The following is a 21,045-nucleotide window of genomic DNA, read 5'->3' as shown; positions in this document are numbered from 1 at the left end:
ACGCAAAGCTTGAGCTCGGCTCAAGCTACTTTGAGAACAACCTCAGACGAGCTAAAAGCTCGGCTTGAGCTCGCTTCAATATCGCTTAAATGACCAAAGCTCGGCTCGCCAATGTTACCATCATTGTTATGTTACATATGAAAAAAAAGAGTGAATTGCAAGTTTTGTCCTTTATCTTTAGGCCATTTTGCAAGTTTTGTCCTTTATGTTTAAATTTGACGAGTTTTGTCCTTTATGTTTGAAAATCAAGCATGTTTTACCCTTTGGGCAAAACGTGCTTGATTTTTAAGGACAAAACGTGCTTGATTTTTTAAACATAAAGGACAAAACGTGCTTGATTTTTAAACATAAAGGACAAAACGTGCTTGATTTTTAAGGCCCAAAGGGTAAAACGTGCTTGATTTTTAAACATAAAGGACAAAACTCGTCAAATTTAAACATAAAGGACAAAACTTGTAAAATGGCCTAAAGATAAAGGACAAAACTTGCAATTCACTCAAAAAAAAAAACTAAAATATTGTTTGGGCTCGTTTAGGCTGAGCTTTGTATTTCAGGCTCGAGCTCGGACTCGATAACTAAACGAGCTATATTTCAGGCTCGAGATCAGGCCCGTTAAAGCTCGGCTCGTTCAAGCTTTTAACCAAGCCGATCCCGAGTAACTCTCGAGCCTCTGGACTTATTTATAACCAAGTCAAAAATAATATAAGTCAAAAATCTTATTACATGAATTTTGAAAAAATGGACAGCAATGGATATTGTTTAGTCAACAATTACAGAACCTTTACTCTGAGTCAACTCATAACCAAGTGAGCACATTCAAGGTTTTTCACTGAGTCAACTCAGTGAGTGTGAAAAAACATTATACGAACAAGATTTCTTCACTCACACAAGAACTTTTTGCTACATTATAAACCTAACACTTATAAACAACAATAAGTAGTTTTTAACTTTTTATTCATTTGGTGCATGAGTTTGTCCGAGCCGAACATGTGGACACTCTCTTTCGGGTTGACCACTCGACCACAGAATTCCAAGCTCCCCTCTCTTCTTTCCCAGTGACAAAAAGGTTCCTGCATCATTCGGGTCCGACCCATTATGCAACGATATTTTTAATATCTTATAATTTAAGCATTATTCAAAAATCAAGTTAAGTTAAACTCGAACTTACCTAAAGTAAAGGGAACGATGTATAGCAATGCCGGTTGACCATGACCATCCATCAGATTTAAAGCTACGTAAGTTATAAGGAGACCTGTCGTATAACATAGAATTCTCGTTAAAACATTCTAGACATCTAAACCGATCAATGTTTTCACAAACATGGTTGATAAGGATTAAGGAACCGATATGAAAATTCAGTAAAAAAAAGGTTTTGTTATAGATGTTTGTTACCTAACCCGTAAGCGAACATTGCCCACAAGAAATACCCAGCCCGGATGCGCTTTTTTGCCAACCAATCATACCTGCACCGAGTTTTTAGTTAAAAACAAACTAAGCGTTAAGTAAAGCCACAATTTTCATATTTTAGAGCTGACGAAACGGGCTGATAAGATAACGGGTCAAAATGAGTTCAAGTCAAAACAGATAAAGCTTTAAAGCAGGTCATAACGGGTCAAGTTACGTTGCATTGACCCACAAACTTTTTTTTTTTGCCTTTTTCCTAATTTTTTGCCTTTTTCCTAATAACCTGAGTATGGTTTGGCTTTAGGGCAGCAAACGAACCAAACGTTCAGTGAACAGTTCGTGAACCGTTCGGCGGGAAGTTCGTTTGTGTTCGTTCGTTTATTAAACAAACGAACACGAAATTTCGTTCGTTTAGTTAAATGAACAAACATGAACAGAGGTCGTGTTTGTTCGTTTATGTTCGTGAACGTTCGTTAACGTATTCGTTTGTGTTCAATAGTTCATTAGTGTTTTTAGTTTTTATATTTATTTAAATACTTCGAAATTCCGACAAACTAAATATCTAATAAGTGTTGGCGTATTATATATTTTGTTCGTGAACGATTGTTTGTTTCCATTTGTGTTCATGAACATTAATTTGTGCTCGTCTGTGTTCGTCAACGTTCGTTTTTGTTCGTTGCCTAAACTTAACAAACAAACACAAACGAACACGAACAAGTTCATTTCCTTAACAAACGAACACGAACATAAAATCTCGTTTGATAAGTGTTCGTGAACGGTTCGCGAACGCATATATTTTTTAACAAACGAACACGAACACGGTCTTGTTCGTGCTCGTTCGGTTCGTTTGCAGCCCTAATTGGCTTACTTCAACGTCTTTGACCTGTTTGACCCATTTTTTTAATGAATATATTTAGTATCACCATTTGACCCGTTAGGCCGTTAGCGATATAATATAACAGCAATCGACATAATTTCACATAATTAAGATGAAATCAACAAGATAAAGATGCGAAAGAAACCTGAGGGAAAATGTGATTAACAAACCAGGTAAAAGAATGTCACCAAAGCCGATAATACTAAAACCGCCCCACGGGTCAAACATGCGTGGTATCTTAAGCAGCATCGGGATACCATCCTCCCCACTTTTATCACCGCGAGCCACCTAAAAACAAACAATTATGAAAAAATTTTTTTTTATTATTTTAGCACTAAAAGCAGTCAACTGATGATTGATTAGGAACAAGGTTGACTTACCACAATCATCACGCTTTCGTGGAACAATTTTTTAGAAACAAAAACCCAAAAAATGTCGTACAAGAAAGCACAACCGAGCAGAACGGTCCCAACCTGAACCACAAAACATACATTTAAGTATTTTGAAACACAGGGGCGGAACTAGAGGGGGGTCAAGAGGGTCCGTTGACCCTCCAGTCACCGGAACTTTTTGAAATTTTATTTATAAATTTTGAGTTTTTGAAGAACAAACTTAGAGATGGACCCCCTAATTTGAACCAGTATAGAATATAAGCTTATGATGACCCCCTAACTAAATCGTTCTGGTTCCGCCACTGTTGAAACATCATTGCTTGAATGTGATGTGTCAAATGCCTAAGATACCCTTCTACTTCAAAATATTTACCTTGAGATTAGGTACATGCACGATCTGAAGTACTGTAATTATCAGTGCAATTCCCTGAAGGATTTAACAAAACAAAATCCATTGATAAAACTTAATGAACTTTAAAATGACCCGTTCACGAAGCTATATTACATTATTTACATGCAATCTTTCTTGCTTCTCGATGAAATATTTGATAACTATGGTATGTAAAGTTGACTTACGAGTATATCTTGAGCGATCCATGAAAACTTGGATTGCCGATACACTGCCCAAAGAACCGCAAAAACAACGCAAAACGGCAAAACCGCCAAAGTAAGGTATGAAACAGGTCCGAAAAACGGTACTTTAATATAAGATTGTGCAGCATGTTTGAACCACCTGAAAAATCAGGTAGATATATTTTTAATTTTTAATATTATATAAATTTTATATCATGATAAAAGATAACTGTGAAGAGAAGAAATATTGTACCTTGATAGCAAAGCAACTATGCATGTTTGCAATCCCTACATGTAAAAAAACGGTCTTTAATCAATTTATTTTGTAATTGTAAAATTTATTTAATAATTTATAAGGGTATATGACAAAACATATTCATATATTTTAGAGTACAATACCATTTCGTCCTTGAGGTTTGGCCAGTTTTGCGACTTTCGTCCAAAGGTTTGTTTTTCCACATTTGGATCCAAAAGGTTTGAAATCTTCCATTTTCATCCGGCTCGTTAACTCCATCCATTTTGCTCCGTTAAGTCAGGGTATTTTTGTCTTTTTTGTTAACTTAAAGGGCAGTTCGGTCTTTTTCACTTTATGTACAAGCATAATGTACAAGTATTCAAAAGACCGAGTTGCCCTTTAAGTTATCAAAAAAGACGAAAATGCCCCTGACTTAACGGAGAAAAATAGATGGAGTTAACAAGCCGGATGGAAACGGCAAGATTTCAAACCTTTTGGATCTAGATGCTAAAAAACAACCCTTTGGACGAAAATCGCAAAACTGGCCAAACCTCAAGGACGAAAATAGCATTTCACTCTATATTTTATTCTGTTTAGTTTTCAAACATTATCTTAATATTCAGACCAGTGTTGTAAGAATCGCTAGGCGCTAGTCAGTCGGTGGGGTACCGACTAGCGTTTAATCGGGATTAATAGGGATTAATCCGAATTAATCGGATTTTTATATGTAACTTTTAGTTATATATATACAAACACATTTTTATATGTCGTTTTTTATGGTAGGCGTGTTTTAACCCCTCATTGACCCATTTTTTTAAGTAATTGGCAAGAATTTATATGGTTTGGTCGAAATTTAGCCGGGATCTGCCCAAAATTTGGCTAGAATAGGACCGTCATTGACCACCTAGCAATTAATCGGCCATTAATCAGTGACCCTCCGATTAGTAATTAATCGGCGAATAATCGGAGAGACTAGTCAGGATTTTTACAACCATGATTCAGACTCAATTCAAAGGACACATACCTCTACACCTCCTATGCAGAAAATGACCACCAAAAGTTCAATGAACCATTCCGACATTAACTTGTAAAGGAGAATCAAGAAGCAACAACAACAAACAAGACTGCTGACTTTGTGTTGACTTCCACAATCCCACTTGTACCAACAACTTTTGCGTTCGAAAGGTCCTCTGAAAAATCCTACAAGAATTGGACATCTCATACGTCAATGCACGCCATGTCAGCGCCAAGTAGGACAATACAGGTTCGAAAAGGTAAGAATAAGATTTTGACCTGTAGTAATTTATCATGCTCTATAGCTGCTTCATTTGCACTCCATGCAGACCAATAAGAGGCACATAAAACGGTGCCAACTGCCATTAGCCATAGAAATACTTCGGCTATGTCGACAACCGGTCTTTTTGGTGAGTATAACTGCACGGAAACTAGAGTGTGGTTGAAAACCTTCAGAGAAAGGTAGCATAATGATGATAACCAGTGTTTTAACTTTTAAGAATCGTTAGGTGCTAGTCGGGATTAATCAGATTGAGATTTTATATGTAATTTTCAATTTTATATGTATATGCACACATCTTTATAAGTAATTTTTTAGTAGACGTGTTTTAACACCTTCTTCAATCCATATTGAAGTAGATAGGATTAATTGCCGGAATTTACAGGTTCTGGCCGAAAACGGGTCGATTTGTTATGTTTAATCTCTAATGGGTGGAATGTCACTCAAGTGTGTACTGTTCACCTCTTATATCACTTTATTTAATTAAGATGTTGAAATAATATAAATTTTCTAATAATATTTGACACTAATTATTTAAAAATCCTATTTTGACCGGTCACCCGACCTGCCCATAGTTGCCACCGCTAAAAAGGACTTACTTGATGAACCATTCGACAACATTCTCTCTAACTCCACACCAGCATCTTGAGGAAGCATAACCGTTGGTATGTGTATGTCTAGATCGGTTTCGTCAGGCTCACAAACCATCTTATAGAGTTCTGTAAGATTACAAAGAAGGAAAAAAAACATGTTGGATTCAATAATCACATGATTAAAGTAAAAAAAAATGGACTACTTGTGAAATAAAGAAATTACTGTGTAAAAAATAGGGGTGTTCAAAAAACTCGTGGCTCGCAGCTCGCTCGAAACTCGCTCAAAAAAAGCTCGGCTCGAAATTAGCTCGGTTGTTAACGAGCCAGCTCGGCTCGGCTCGGTTTGTAAACGAGCCGAGCTCGAGCTTGGTCTGGCTCGCTCGTGAGCTCGTGAGCTGGCTCGATAAGGTTTGCATCCTTCATTTTTTTTGTCCCACATCGCTTAGAAAACAAAAACTAAGGGAGTATTTCCCCTATAAAAGAAGGTAAAGACAATGTACAAAGTAAATTAACTATTTATATTTGCATATTTAGCCATATGGTTAAATTAAATGGCAATTATGGCCCTTTGTCTATGAAGAAATTCATTTTTAAGTGCTTTTTAAGTAGTAAAATTTGCGGGTTTTTGTTAGTTCGAGCTAGATCGAGCCGAGCCGAGCTAGCTCGAATTCTAATCGAGTCGAGCTCGAGCCTCAAATCTCAGCTTGATTTGAAATTCGAGCTCGAGCTGAGCCAGCTCGAATTGAGTTCGAGCCGAGCTCGAGCTGGGTCTAGCTCGGCTCGACTCGGCTCGTTTACAGCCCTAGTAAAAAAAATCAACTAAATAAAGCTTGACTGCTTGCTATCTCTAGCTTTAATCAACTAACATATTAAAATAAATATATTCAAGCACCTAAAAATTTGTAGTTTACATTGAAATCTTTCTACAAAAAAGCAATGTTGCATCTTCGAATACAGTGGCGAAGCTTGACCCGAATGACGGGGGGTTGAAAACGTATATACCAAAAAAATTCTATAGAACTGGGGGGTCGAAAACGTATATACCCAAAAATTTCTATACGAAAACTACATATATAACACTACTGAGCGAAAAGTTCGGGGGGTCGGGCGCCCCTTCCCGCCCCTTCTATACTTCGCCACTGTTCGAATACAACAGCTTATTATTTACCTCTTTGGTTATTTATAATAAGTACTGCTGAAGCGCCAGCTGCTTGTGCAAAATTCGCCTTTGTTGTGAATTTGCAACGACCCCGGGTCACCATGATGACATCACCAGTAAGCTGTCATAAAACAAAGATAACTAGGTTAGTAAATACTATAGATGAATGCACTCGGTGAGTTTACGTCTAAAAACTGTATTAAAAACTGACTAACAGAGACCTTTTTCTTTGGTTGACTGCAACAATCGCGAGGGTCCGATCGAGTAAGATGAGTTTGGTTTGCATTTTTCTCCTTGGATACAATCGTAGTTCCGAATCTAGCACCGACACCAACAAACTCAGCACCTTCCACACCATCAACCCAAGTTTGAACCTTTACCTATCAAGATCAAAAGTCAAAGCAACAGAAAGTGGGTCAACTTTCTTGCTTTAAATTCTATGTTAAATTCCATCTTTTAACCGGAAAGTCGAGCAAAACAGCTAAGCAGTTAATGCGGTAAAAAATCGGATATCTGTCAAGGACCGATATTTGAGATATCGGTAGGGATGTAAACGAACCGAACGAACACGAACAAGGCCTTGTTCGTGTTCGTTCGTTAAGGAAATAAATGTGTTTACGAACGGTTCGTGAACACTTACCGAACGAGATTTTATGTTCGTCTTCGTTCATTAAGGAAATGAGCGTGTTCACGAACGATTCACGAACACAAATGAACACAAATAAAATTGGCGAACGCGACGAAGGATAAAGGTGGATGGCCCAGAGAGTAGTAGCACTGGAACTTGAATCCCTTATTGTGGAACGGAGGTCCATCGTATACGTCGATGTAAATAATGAGAAAGGAAAGGGAAATGGTGCATAAACAAGGGGAAATAGGGTTTCCTAGTTTAATTGTCAGGGTAATAAAATAAATAAAAGTTTAATAATATAAAAAGTATAGATAAAATATATGAAAGTACAAAAATATTTAATTAAAACACAAACATACGAACATAAACGAACACAAATGAACGAGTGTTCACGAACACGTTCACGAACACCTTACCCAACGTCCACGAACACAATTGAACGAACGAGACATCTGTTCATGTTCGTTCATTTAACTAATCGAATGAAATCATGTTCGTTCGTTTATTAAACGAACGAACATAAACGAACTTCCCGCCGAACAGTTAACTGTTCGTTGAACGTCCGGTTCGTTTACAGCCCTAGATATCGGTTATCGTGGTGGGGGATAGCGGTAAGTTTAATATCATGCAAAATTTATATATATATATATATAGCAATTTAATACTAACAATTCAGTATACTCTCCTACCATTAACAAATTAACCGTTTGCAACTTGCAAAACACTAACAATTGTAGCAACTAGGAACTCATTAAGACTTCAAACACTAACAATTGTAAGATTTAAAACACTAATAGCAGCAATAAGAAGACAGACGAATGGTAGAAGTAAGAAGAAAGGTATTGATATCGGGTCATCATCATCATCATACTCAGTAAACCCCACCAATAGCAAAGCAAAGGTAGGGTCTAAGGAGGGTAAGATGTAGACAGCCTTACCTCTACCCCGTATAAATAGAGAGGCTGCTGCCAGTGAGACCCCCGGCTCGATAGTAGTTTTGCATCAAGCCTTGGACATAAGGCACATAACACTCAGCAATCGGGACAAAGACCGATTAGTGCATGTACCCTTTTGTCTTTCAGCTATCAACGCTGCAACATGATGCATGATTAACCGTCCTCAGCTTTTTAACGTTATTTTCACGAAATTAGCAAAATAACGTTAAAATTAGTGCACTTTCACTTTTGCCCCCCGATGGCCCACACATATATACATTATATGCGCATACCGCAAGCGGGGCGTTTATTGATATCAGGTAAATCGGTGATATACCGGTCAATATCGCCGATATTATGGTACCGATATTTTACATGAGGACCGATAACCGAGATATCTAACTGCATAGCAAAACAGGTTCAAAATGAGATCCAATTCCAGTTTCACACTTCAAACTCTATGCTACCACTTTAGGTATCAAATCAAAACAACATGAAGCGAAAAAAAAAAAAAAAAAAAAAAAGACAGATTTAATGATTTTACCAGGACAAAGTCATTCTCACAACCAGGCTTCTTGGGGGCAAATTTGTCATCATGCACAATGTCTCCAGCAGCTACTGGAGTAGGGTTACTGAAGAAAATAATAATCAATAATAATATAAAGAAACAGAATCTTGAAAAACCATGACAGATTAGGTGAATCTTTAACAACAAGATCCTTCTTTTTCACTACTGTATGTAAAGGCTACAGTTAGTTGCAGGTAGCAGAAGAAGAAGAAGATGAGATGTAAAGAAAGATTGAAGATTTTTGGCATTGTTAATCAAAAGTATGATCTTTTCAGGTCTATCTGGTGAAAAGACATTTCTTATTGGACTGAAACAAGTTTTATATTTTATTTGTAAAATGTTAAAACTTGAAGAACTGAAGAGTGAAGACAATTACACTCTAGAACAAATTATTATTTCCCAATAACATAGGTTTTTTTTTTAAATATTTTTTGTTACCTCGAGTTTCACAGATATTAATTGTTCCATAAATTACTCCAGAATGTTAAAAATGATACCATTAATTAAAAATTTGTTGGTCATTAAGGCCAGGGGGTGTGGCCTCGTGCCACCCCACCGTATCATCAAAATTGGCGTTCCATAGCGTCCTCCCCCACCCTGTGCACGTTATCAGGGAGCGCTACCTTATGTCCGCCAGCATGCTAACGTTCGTTAAAGGGAAAAACAAGTGGGGCCCATATAATATCAACCAATCAAATCTTTTCTCTTTATTTTTTTTATATTTTGTTTAATAAGGGGCTTTAAATCATTGCATGCAAGTTAAAGGGAGCGGCTTTAAAGCTCCCTATGTGACATAGCACTGATGTGACGCTGATGTGATGTGATGTGATAAATCCGTTAAGGACTTTATACCACACCCTTAAGCCTAAGGGTGTAAGGGGCACTCCCCTAAGAGGGGAGTCCCCTCTCTTACGCATAACCAATCCTCGTGTGCCACGTCAACTCTCCTCTTAAACTCCCCTCACACCCTAAATTGATGGCGGCATTCCCCTCTTAGGTGACTTGGTTTTTTATTAAAAAAAAAAAAAATATATCATTGGTTGATTGAATGGGGCCCACCTTCTCTCTCCTCCCCTCTCTTCGGTGCCTCCTCACCGATCATCCTCCCCGTTTTTGGCTCCCCGCTAGGCCGACGGCACCTCCCTGATCGGGGAAATCGGTCCCCGCATGGGGTCACCGATTGTGCCCCGGGCACCCTAATAATGTTCAAAAATCAAAACTTTGTTCTAGGTCAAATTTGACCATATTTATCATTTATCAATTTTCTTTCACATGCATCAATACATCACATTTACATGTTAGGGTTCTTAAAAAATTACAAGGCTATGTATCACAAAGTAATTTTTTGAAGTAAATTTAGTCACATATAATAGTGATGGGTTTAAATATAAGCATCGAAACTATTTATTCTAAAGGTACACCGTTCGTTTCATACAAGATTGTTCATTTTAGCTTTTTTTTAACCCTAACGCATGAAGTTGCATTGTTCTCCATGATTTTCTTCGGATTCTTCTCGTAATTGTAATTATTGAAAATCTTGTCATTCCAACCTACCAGGTAAATTTATGTATAACTATGAACCACATGTCGTTTGTATTCTTCTGCACTAGCATCTTGCTAGCGTTTTCTTATAAAATTCCGTTGTCGTTCAAGAAAAAAAACTAGTATATACACTACAGTTTCACGAGTAGCGTATTCAACAGTGAATACACGTATTTTTCAGTAAATACGATATTCGTGATAGTGTAATATATTTAATAGTCTCATTTGAACCCATGTATACTTAAGTATACACAAGTATGGAAAGTGTTGGATAATATATTTATATCAATGTTACATATATTATGTATATGTCTTATACAAAGAGAAGAGATCTCATATCTATCTATGGTTGGTAAATTGTGTTACTTCATTCCCATTCCTCTTTGTCTTTGTAATACAAGACAACCATGTAATGGTGACATACCTTGTGTAAAGAGGATGGTATGGGTATGGAAGAGATAAGAGAGAAGGGTCATGAGCAATAGGGTTGCAAACGAGCCGAGCTCGAACAGGCTCGAGCTCGTTTAACATATGAAAGCTCGAGCTCGAGCTCAGCTCGATTCGAGCTTTATTTCTAAAGCTCGAGCTTGGCTCTTCAAGCTCGAGCTCGGCTCGGGCTCGACTCGTTTAGTATTTATTAATTAATTTATATTAATTATAATTATTTCCAATAACTACATTCTCAAGATTGGCGGGAATAGTGCTTGTAAATTAGTGGTGGCTTTGGGCGGCCACCACTGTATATTTTTTTTCTTTTCCTGATTTCAATAACAATATTTCGATTTAAAATAACGATTTTATCCTCAGTTTCAAAATAAAATTTTGCTTTTGTCCCCAGCTAAAAGTTACGTTTTTATCCTTAGTTCGAAACTATTATTTTACTTCAGTTCAAAATAAAATTATAGTTTTGCCTCCCAGCTTAAAATTATGAATTTGCCATCAGTTTAAAATAATGAGTTTGCCCTCATTTAAAAATTACAATTTTGCCCCAGTTAAAATTTGTAGTATTGCTATCGTTTTTGTTTTTTTTTTTCCGTAGCTCAAAATTACAACTTTGCTCTTAGTTCAAAAATATGATTTTGCTCATTGTTTCTAACAAATTACTATTTTGCCCCAACTAAAAATTTCAGACTTGCTATCATTTTAGCTTTTTTGTAGCAAAACTATGGTAGTGTTTTATTTTAATTGGTTGACTCGATATATATATATTTTTTTTTTGAGATCGTGCTATAAATAGTATGTACAAGTAACTAAAATACATGTGTACATGTTATGAAATTAAGAAATATTCGATTTAACGCCCCACAACACGGGCAGGGCAATTAACTAGTTATTATACATACATTAAGTTATTTTTTTTATATTTATATAAATGGTAATTATTATTATATAAATATATGTTTAATATATTAATAAAAAATATTTAAACAGAAAGCTCGTTTAGGCTCGCGAGCCGGCTCGAGCTCGATAAGCGAAGCTCGGGCTCGTTTACTAAACGAGCTAGTTTCTTAGGCTCGGACTTGAGCTCGTTTAAGCTCGGCTCGTTCGAGCTTTTTTTCGAGCCGAGCTCGAGTAGCTCACGAGTAGTTCGACTCGCACCCCAAATGAGAGCAACAAAGTCAAAAATACAAAAACAACAATGTATACCAATATATATGGTAACAAAATACTTCCAGTCCTTTAAAATATTACAACAGGATAACTGTCATAGTTCACCACCACTACATACATAGGATCATATCATCCCAAACAAGAAAACAAGCTTGGGTAGCATTCTCTTCTCTCATCCTCCGAAAAAGTCGAATCCGTTTCGTCAACCCGATTTCTTTCTTCATTAACATTTTCAACTCCCATGAATCATGATACTATTCACTTAAAGGTAATCTCTAATTCATACAAACATAAGTTGTCTAGTTCCTACAAAACTGTACCTTGCCAGAACAATGACGAACGGCATCTTGTTTTAACAATGAAAAGACGACGTCTTTTGTTTCGCATACTAAATGACATATAAGCCCTCTCATTGTTCAGTAACTCTCAGGCAACCTGCACCAAAATGGAGGAGTAAAAGTTCAAACAACCCGAAATATGATTCTTAACGCCATTAAAATTTAAAGGAGTAAATTACGTTTTTGGCCCCTGTGGTTATATCGCTTTTACTATATTAGCCCAAAATAAGAACTTTTAACATATGCACCCATGGTCTAGAGATCATGGGGGCCAAAATGGTTAGTTATAGAGACCATGGGGGCCAAAATGGTTAGACTTAAGGGCCATAATGGTTAGTTATAGAGATCATGAGGGCTGATATGTTAAAAATTCTTATTTTGGGCTAATATAGTAAAAGTGATATAACCACAGGGGCCAAAAACGTAATTTACTCAATTTAAAGTTATATGAATGATGAATCTTACCGCCATGGAAATTCACTGGTGTCGATTCCCGATTGATGTAGCTCATCTACATACTGCAAAGCTTCCCTGCATTCTTCTCTATCGTCAAAAAACTCTGTTGTATCGCCCACTGTATCATACGTCTCGTGGCCTTTCCCTGTAACCACCTACACCAAAATTTAAAAACAAAAAAAAAATTCCACCCTTAGCAAAACATATTGGGCCGGGCCTGGGCCCGCCAACCGTTTTTTACTAGACTAGCAATTAACTTACAACAATATCACCCTCCTCGCCCATCGCAACAGCCGAACGTACAGCTACCCTTCTAATATCATGAAGGAACAGTCTATGACCGTTTGCGAGTGGCGGGTGGTAATCGTCTGCTTGATGCTTCAGGTAATCTTGCATGGTCAGCCCTATGCCCGCTAACATGTCGTCCAATATGTCAACTGGTACACATGTTATTCATAACATTATATACTTACAATACACGTCTTTTAGTAACGATTATGGTTTTCAAACAAGCTTACGTGGATCCTCGTTTCTTGGATTGTCTGATGTCAGCATAGTGACGTCACTCTTGTCTGTTGCGATCTTTGTCATCACGGGCCGTTTGCCTCTCTCGGTCTCACCCGGACAACCAATAACTAGATTGAATGTCAAGGGTATTTTAGGTATGCTATAACTAGTCAAACATTTTGTATTGTGTTATATATATATATATATATAGGATTAGGTTCAAGAGTGAACACTAGTGTAGCTTGCAAACTGAGTGAACTAATCCTGGCCGTACATGTGTGTAGATCAATAGCTAGGATTTGATGTTGAAATACACTAGTGTATTTTACGATTTGATGATGAGATCCTGGTCATACACGTGTGTAGATCAATGGCCAGGATTTGTTCACTCAGTTCGCAAATACACTAGTGTTTACTCTAGAACCCCACCCTATATATATATATATATATATATTGTATTACATATTTACATACCTGTGATGATCCTTTTTGGATTGAGTTCCCGAACGTTATCAAGAAGTCTTGATAGACCATCAGGGGTATTTGCGTAATCAACCACCACCCCGTACGTTTGTTCCTCGTCTATCAACTCGCATCTACCGGGGACCACATCAACCTCTTCAATCCCCCTAACGATGTCTTCCAACGGTGCCTCTACTGCAATCCCGACGGCCACCGCTGCAAGAATGTTGTAAATATTTTGCCTCCCGAGTAATCCAGACGAAATCTCCAAAATACCCTTCGGTGTATCCACCAAAACTTGTGTCTCAAAGAGAGAAAGATCAAACTGTAATGGGTGTACATCGGCTTTCTTATCCTCCAATGCAAATGTAACAACTGGCACGTCTTGATTCCCTTGAGCGATAAACAGAGGGGCGCTTGCGTCATCAATGTTCACAACTTTCCGGTGTCGAGTGGGGTCCACCATTCTTCCAAACAACTTAAGTTGAGCATTTTTGTACTCTTCTTCCGACCCATGTGTATCCAAATGGTCTGTGCTTAGGTTCGTGAAAACCGCGATATCGAAATCAACTTCATCGCATTTTCCCGATTCAAGCTCGTGAGAAGAAGCTTCCATAACAAGAGCTTCCGTCCCGTTATGGACCATTTTCGCCATCAGTTTCTGACGCGAAACGCCATCCGGGATCGTGTTTTTTGTTTCCAACTGGTTTTCACCGTGAATATAATGAGCAACGTTAGTTATCATCCCCGTTCTTAATCCCATCACTTCGTACATACCTTTTATCAAATACGCGGAGCTCGATTTTCCATATGTTCCCGTGATACCTATCATGGCTACGTTTTTTGATGGGTGCTTATAAAATGAAGCTGCTAAAGTTGCTAAAACCGAACTCGTGTCTTCAACTAAAACCAACGCTTTACACCCTAAAGTTTCTTCGATGTCTATTTCTTTACTAGCTACAACTGCAACGGCCCCTCTTTTATCAGCCTCGGTTAAAAACAAATGTCCATCGGTTTTTTTCCCAACGCAACATACAAACAAGTCACCGGGTTCAACTAATCTTGAATCGTGTTGAATTCCCGTGATTTCGATCTCTAAATTACCCAAAACCGAAACAGGTACGACCTTACTCTCATCTAAAAGCTCGGCTAACGTCATTTTACATTTGGGTTCTACAATTCTAACTTCTCCTTTACGAAAAGCATCAAATTCAGATTCGAATTCGGATTTAACTGATGAATTACCGGGACCCAAATCGTCATCTATGTCGAGGTCTGAATTTTCTGCCTCGGAATCCTCACCGACTCCTTTTAGTTCTTCGAGTTCGTCAATTTCATCCAAGTCGTCTTCTTCTTGAGGTTGTAGTTCATCTGCTACTTCATCTTTTATCTCCTCCTTTGACTGCACCAAAAATTGATATATTTCCAGCATAATAAAGAATATACAATACACCAATTAAAGTTTTAAACAGTAAAAGGTTCCTTTGATAAACTCAGTGGAGGAACCAGAACGATTTAGTTAGGGGGTCATCATAAGCTTATATTCTATACTGGTTCAAATTAGGGGGTCCATCTCTAAGTTTGATCTTCAAAAACTCAAAATTTATAAATAAAAATTCAAAAGGTTCCGGTGACCGGAGGGTCAACGGACCCTCTTGACCCCCCCTCTGGTTCCGCCCCTGGATAAACTGAAAGCAAAGATTTATGTTTTTGAAATCAAGAAACTTTAAAATGCCGTAATCCTTAGTCCAAACTAGTTTAAAATCACATAAATACCACGAAAATCTCTAGTTATTAAGAATTGTGCCTAATTCAAACTTATGTTGATCTACACATAAACGAAATTAAACAACTAACAAAAAGATTCAATCTTTTATCAAGCAACAAGTTCAAAATCACTTTTAACTACAAACTTCTTCAAGTGGGCTAAGATCAAGGTTTAAAAAAACGGAAACGAGTTTCGAGGCGTTTTCCCTTGTAAGCCTCGAGGCGAACCGAGGCGGGGTTAAAAAAATAAATATAAATATTATATATCTTAACATATAGTAATACTAACTAAGTTCATCATCAAATTCATCAAAATAATTAAAAACACACATAAAAAAGACATAAATTGCTTGAAGCCTTGAAATTGACACAAACTCAAAAACAAATATCAAAAACCCCTGAGGCGCAGCCTTTTTAGCGCCTCAGCCCCTCTGAGGCTTACATACAGTATAAACCCCCTGAGGCACGCCTCAGAATCGTTTTTTGGCCGTTTCGCCTTGAGGCGCGCCTCGAGGCGCATGCCTCAACCGTTTTTTAAAACCATGGCTAAGATAATCACCAATTTATTAAGAATTGGGTTAAATTTAAACTTAGGTTGAACTACATATAAAATTGGACATTAGTAAAAGACCAAACAAAAAGATCCTATCTTTTATCAAGCAACAAGTTCAAAATCACTTTCAACTACAAACTTCTTCAAGTGGGTTAAGATAATCCCCAACAATTAACAATAATTATGCCCAATTCAAACTTATGTTGAACTACATATAAATTTAGGAAGACAACAAACAAAAAGATTCAATCTTTTATCAAGAAACAAGTTCAAAATCACTTTTAACTACAACCTTTAAGTGGGTTAAGATAATCCCCAATTATAAGAATTATGCCTAGTTCAAACTTATGTTCAACTTTTATCAAGAAACAAGTTCAAAATCACTTTTCACTACAATCTTCGAGTGGGTTAAGATAATCCCGAATTATAAGAATTATGCCTAGTTCAAACTTATGTTAAACTATATATAAAATTAGCAACACACCCAACAAAAAATTCAATCTTTAACCAACCAACAGGTTCAAAACCACTGTTAACAACAAACTTCAAGTGGGTCAACAAAATGATTCAATCTTTAACCAACCAACAAGTTCATAATCACTTTTAACTACAAAATTCAAAGTGGGTCAACAAAAAGATTCAATCTTTAACCAACCAACAAGTTCATAATCACTCTTAACAACAAACTTCAAGTGGGTCAACAAAATGATTCAATCTTTAACCAACCAACAAGTTCATAATCACTTTTAACTACAAAATTCAAAGTGGGTCAACAAAAAGATTCAATCTTTAACCAACCAACAAGTTCATAATCACTCTTAACAACAAACTTCAAGTGGGTCAACAAAATGATTCAATCTTTAACCAACCAACAAGTTCATAATCACTTTTAACTACAAAATTCAAAGTGGGTCAACAAAAAGATTCAATCTTTAACCAACCAACAAGTTCATAATCACTTTTAACTACAAAATTCAAAGTGGGTCAACAAAAAAGATTCAATCTTTAACCAACCAACAAGTTCATAATCACTTTTAACTACAAAATTCAAAGTGGGTCAACAAAAAAGATTCAATCTTTAACCAACCAACAAGTTCATAATCACTTTTAACTACAAAATTCAAAGTGGGTCAACAATAAAGATTCAATCTTTAACCAACCAACAAGTTCATAATCACTTTTAACTACAAAATTCAAAGTGGGTCAACAAAAAATATTCAATCTTTAACCAACCAACAAGTTCATAATCACTTTTAACTACAAAATTCAAAGTGGGTCAACAAAAAAGATTCAATCTTTAACCAACCAACAAGTTCATAATCACTTTTAACTACAAAATTCAAAGTGGGTCAACAATAAAGATTCAATCTTTAACCAACCAACAAGTTCATAATCACTTTTAACTACAAAATTCAAAGTGGGTCAACAAAAAATATTCAATCTTTAACCAACCAACAAGTTCATAATCACTTTTAACTACAAAATTCAAAGTGGGTCAACAAAAAAGATTCAATCTTTAACCAACCAACAAGTTCATAATCACTTTTAACTACAAAATTCAAAGTGGGTCAACAAAAAGATTCAATCTTTAACCAACCAACAACTTCAAAACCACTCTTAACAACAAATCCCAAGTGGGTCAACCAAAATTCAACATTTTTTACCTCATCTTTCTTTGGATTTGGCTTCAACAACCCTTTTTTAACAAACTCCTTCCTCTTCAAAGCAATAGAGTCATCAATCTCAGAATACAAATCACCCTCAGAATCATCATTGGCTGTAGAAGCAGACTCATCAGGAGCATCTTCAACATCTTGAATTGCTTTAAGAAAAATGGACTGATCTTTCTCATACTGGGCATCTTGGGCCTTGCGTGCACGGGCTATTCTGAGGTCCAGTTGTTTGAATTTGGAAACACCGTGGACTGTGTCTTCTGGGGCTTCGGGTGGGTCAATGTCAGCCGGGTTTGGATAGTGTTTGCCATCGCGGTTAATGGCGAAAAGGGTGAGGTTGGTGCGGTGGAAGAAGGGTGGGAGGCGGTGGCGGAGTGGTGGGTGGAGGTGGGGTTTAGAGAGAGAAAGAGAGAACGGGGATGAGAGAGAGGAGAACATCTATGGAGGGTTTTAGTGTTTGAAGGTGAACAGAAAGTGAAAGGGATAAGGATATGAAATGGGGTTTAGGGGATGGTGATATCAGTCATACGACGTCGTTTGAGGTTATAACTTATATACCCTTTAAGAAAGAAAAAAGATAGTAAAATACATGGCTTGATGTTTATCGTCAACCAAAGTCAAAACAGAATTCATCGGTTAATCTATATTATTAAATCAATCAATTGGTTTCTCGGTTAAATGGTACGGTTTATTCGGTTAGATTGACAGTTTTTTGTTTGATTATTTTATCGGTTAATAGTTAAAACCATACTTGGTCTAAAACTTTTGTTTAGAGATACATAAAATGGAAGTATAAATACATAAAATAGAGGTATCAAATATGAAATTATGAATAGTTCGGTTTGGTTAATTTTGATTAACGAGGTACAAAAACAGGATAGCCAGTTTTTAGTTAATTTGGGAATTTAGGAATATGTGAATACTTTAGTTGCAAATGCTCTCCCTTTCTATTTACATTTAGGCCAAAACTAGTGTTTTGGCGGTTCAAACTTTTATTGACAACTATGGTCTAGAGGTCGAGGTTGCCAGCGATAGGTAACCAACATCAATGTTTTAAAATCTGGTTTTTATACCATACTGGATTTGGCTCATAAACGGTTTAACCGGGTGTATCGCGCGGTTCAACCGGGTGTACAGGACGGTTTTTAAAACATTGACCAACATAATTGCTTGATCTGGATTGATTATCTTATTGGGTCATGGGCTAGTGTCTTTCAATGTAACCATGGCCCGGGATTTTGGATTCTGGAATCGATATATGATCAGACTGGGCCGGTAAGAGTGCGGAGAGTGAGATCTTGTAAACTCAACTCGTGGGTCGGGCTATTAGGAGTGTTATGGGCCGTGGCTTTTAAATGGAATTGGATCTCTATTATCAGGGCCCGAATTGGTAGAAAAAAACCCACAACCCCTTGGGGTTATCCTGCACTTGGAAAAAGAAGTAGAAAAAGAAATAAATATAGTGATAATTTGATTCTTCGTCGCTGTGGTAAATAGGAGAGAAAATAGAATTTCTTTCTTCGTCTTTACAAAAAAATAGGAGGCTGTGACACGTTCACTAAAAAAAAATCCTTTTGTAGCGAATCATTTATTAAAAAAATAAACAAGCTTAACACAAAAGAAGAAAAAGAAATCATAATAACATGGGCGAACGACGGGAATTGAACCCGCGCATGGTGGATTCACAATCCACTGCCTTGATCCACTTGGCTACATCCGCCCCTCTACTATTATCTAAATTGATCCCTATGACCGAAGTTATATACTCTATAACATAGGACTTATCCACACATGATCCCAGCTTAGTGAGTCCTTTCTTCAGTGATGAACTGTTGGCGACAGTTCTACATTTTGTCTTTGTGGACCGAGGAGAAAGGGGGCTCGGAGGGAAGAGGATTGTACCATGAGAGAAGCAAGGAGGTAACCTCTTTCAAATATACAACATGAGTATTATGAGTCAAAAAAACTAAGAAAGCAGTTATGTTTGGGCCTTCCTTGTAACAAATAATTGGTCTCCCTACACTCATGCAAATTAAGGAAGAAGGACTTTAAAATTGGGCTTATGGTTTATTTGATCTATGTTGGATTTCAAATGAGTTTGTGTATGGAAGTTCAGTGTTACATTTTGGACCTGATTGGAACCACATCGAAATTCGAACGGGCCGATGGTTTTGTATGAGTCTGATTCTTCTTATCAAGAAAGACACTGCAAGAGGGAAAGCTTCTAGTGGGGATGGCATTGGAATAATAGATCTTGGGATTGCATGATTGATTGTATTTCGTATAAGGTTTGTATCTACCATAGGGCATAGTGTGTGTGGTTAGTATTGGGCCGATAAGAAGGCAACTAGTATAGGACATTGTATTATTTAGGGTCTTATAGATTAAAATTGGGCTAGGTCGATTCCTTTTTGTATAAGGCCCAATTTAACTAGTCATAATAGGAAATTAACTAATATTTTGGGGACGTGTCTTAAGATTAGTTAACTTTCCTAATACTTCGTAATTTTCTGTAAAGTTATAAAATTTACTGGGGTCTCATTCCCCTATTACCCAAAAAATTCTAGTATGTAGATTTTAGAGTCACTTCAATATTTATATACTATATGATACGTTGTTCATCATGCTCAATGCCTCCATGGGTATAAATTGGCGTGCTCCATGCCTCCATGGGCATTTAAAATTTTATAATTTTTATGTTAATGAGTATTTATGTCATTTTAGATCTACTTGACGACAAAAGTTAATGTCCATTCAATTTCGGGACCATTTGTTACTTTTTGACAAATACTTGCCTAACGTTAGAATTTTTTTAAACTTGGGGACCAAAGTTGCAAATGACTAAACCATCAGGACTATCTACATAATTGATTGATATGGTATAATATGATACATTATAGCATAATATGATATGATACGATACAATATGTTATAATATGATATGATACGATACAATATGCTATAATATGATATGATATAATATAATAACAATAACAATTATAAGTTAATAACAACAAACAACATGGCTTAAATTGTATAAGATATCTAAAAATTTAAAATACATGATTAATTATTATGGTCTGGTTTTATACAACCGTTTTCTTAATAAACCTTAAACCAAACCGTTGGTCACTTGGTTGCGGTTTAAAATTTGATGTGGAGTTTAATAAAAAGCATCACTACAAAATAGTAAAACCATCTGTAACGGTTAATGCCTCATTGCCTCATAAGACGCATTTTCTGTCACATCAGCATCATAACACACCTTTAAGTGTAATGGTTAACGCCCTTAATCCCTTTCAATTCCTATTTCCATTCTATTTTCTTTTCATTTGACGTTATACTAAAACACCCCTCCTTCTTCATGTCCCTATAATACGCATAAATACAAATATTAAAAGCGTTATCAAACTCCTTCACACCTTGTAATCATGTCTAAAAATAATGGAATTCAAAGTATAAATAGTGGTTACAA

At 36.6% G+C, this 21,045-nt stretch overlaps 2 protein-coding genes across 2 annotated transcripts; both read right to left on the bottom strand.

Moving 5' to 3' along the window:
- Positions 1-698: 698 nt before the first annotated feature.
- Positions 699-8,820, bottom strand: LOC110866084 (signal peptide peptidase-like 2; the record flags this gene model as incomplete). Its single annotated transcript, XM_022115432.2, is given in 15 exon segments — positions 699-1,070; positions 1,169-1,252; positions 1,393-1,463; positions 2,427-2,569; positions 2,662-2,754; positions 3,047-3,100; positions 3,250-3,406; positions 3,500-3,534; positions 4,506-4,588; positions 4,591-4,681; positions 4,775-4,926; positions 5,375-5,494; positions 6,537-6,648; positions 6,749-6,907; positions 8,638-8,820. Coding segments are annotated over 15 exon segments (1,656 nt in total), but the record flags the coding sequence as incomplete, so codon positions are not given.
- Positions 8,821-11,829: 3,009 nt separating this feature from the next.
- Positions 11,830-18,053, bottom strand: LOC110864406 (UDP-N-acetylmuramoyl-L-alanyl-D-glutamate--2,6-diaminopimelate ligase MurE homolog, chloroplastic). The gene is made up of 6 exons (XM_022113462.2): positions 17,562-18,053; positions 13,590-14,979; positions 13,127-13,243; positions 12,870-13,045; positions 12,618-12,763; positions 11,830-12,249 (listed from the first exon to the last, which is right to left on the bottom strand). The coding sequence occupies exons 1-6, from the start codon at positions 18,006-18,008 to the stop codon at positions 12,231-12,233; spliced, it is 2,295 nt and encodes a 764-aa protein (XP_021969154.1). The 5' UTR covers positions 18,009-18,053; the 3' UTR covers positions 11,830-12,230.
- Positions 18,054-21,045: the final 2,992 nt, after the last annotated feature.

This window comes from Helianthus annuus, chromosome 6 (assembly GCF_002127325.2).
Source record: "Helianthus annuus cultivar XRQ/B chromosome 6, HanXRQr2.0-SUNRISE, whole genome shotgun sequence".
NCBI lineage: Eukaryota > Viridiplantae > Streptophyta > Magnoliopsida > Asterales > Asteraceae > Helianthus > Helianthus annuus.
This window is presented reverse-complemented; position numbering and strand designations above follow the sequence as displayed.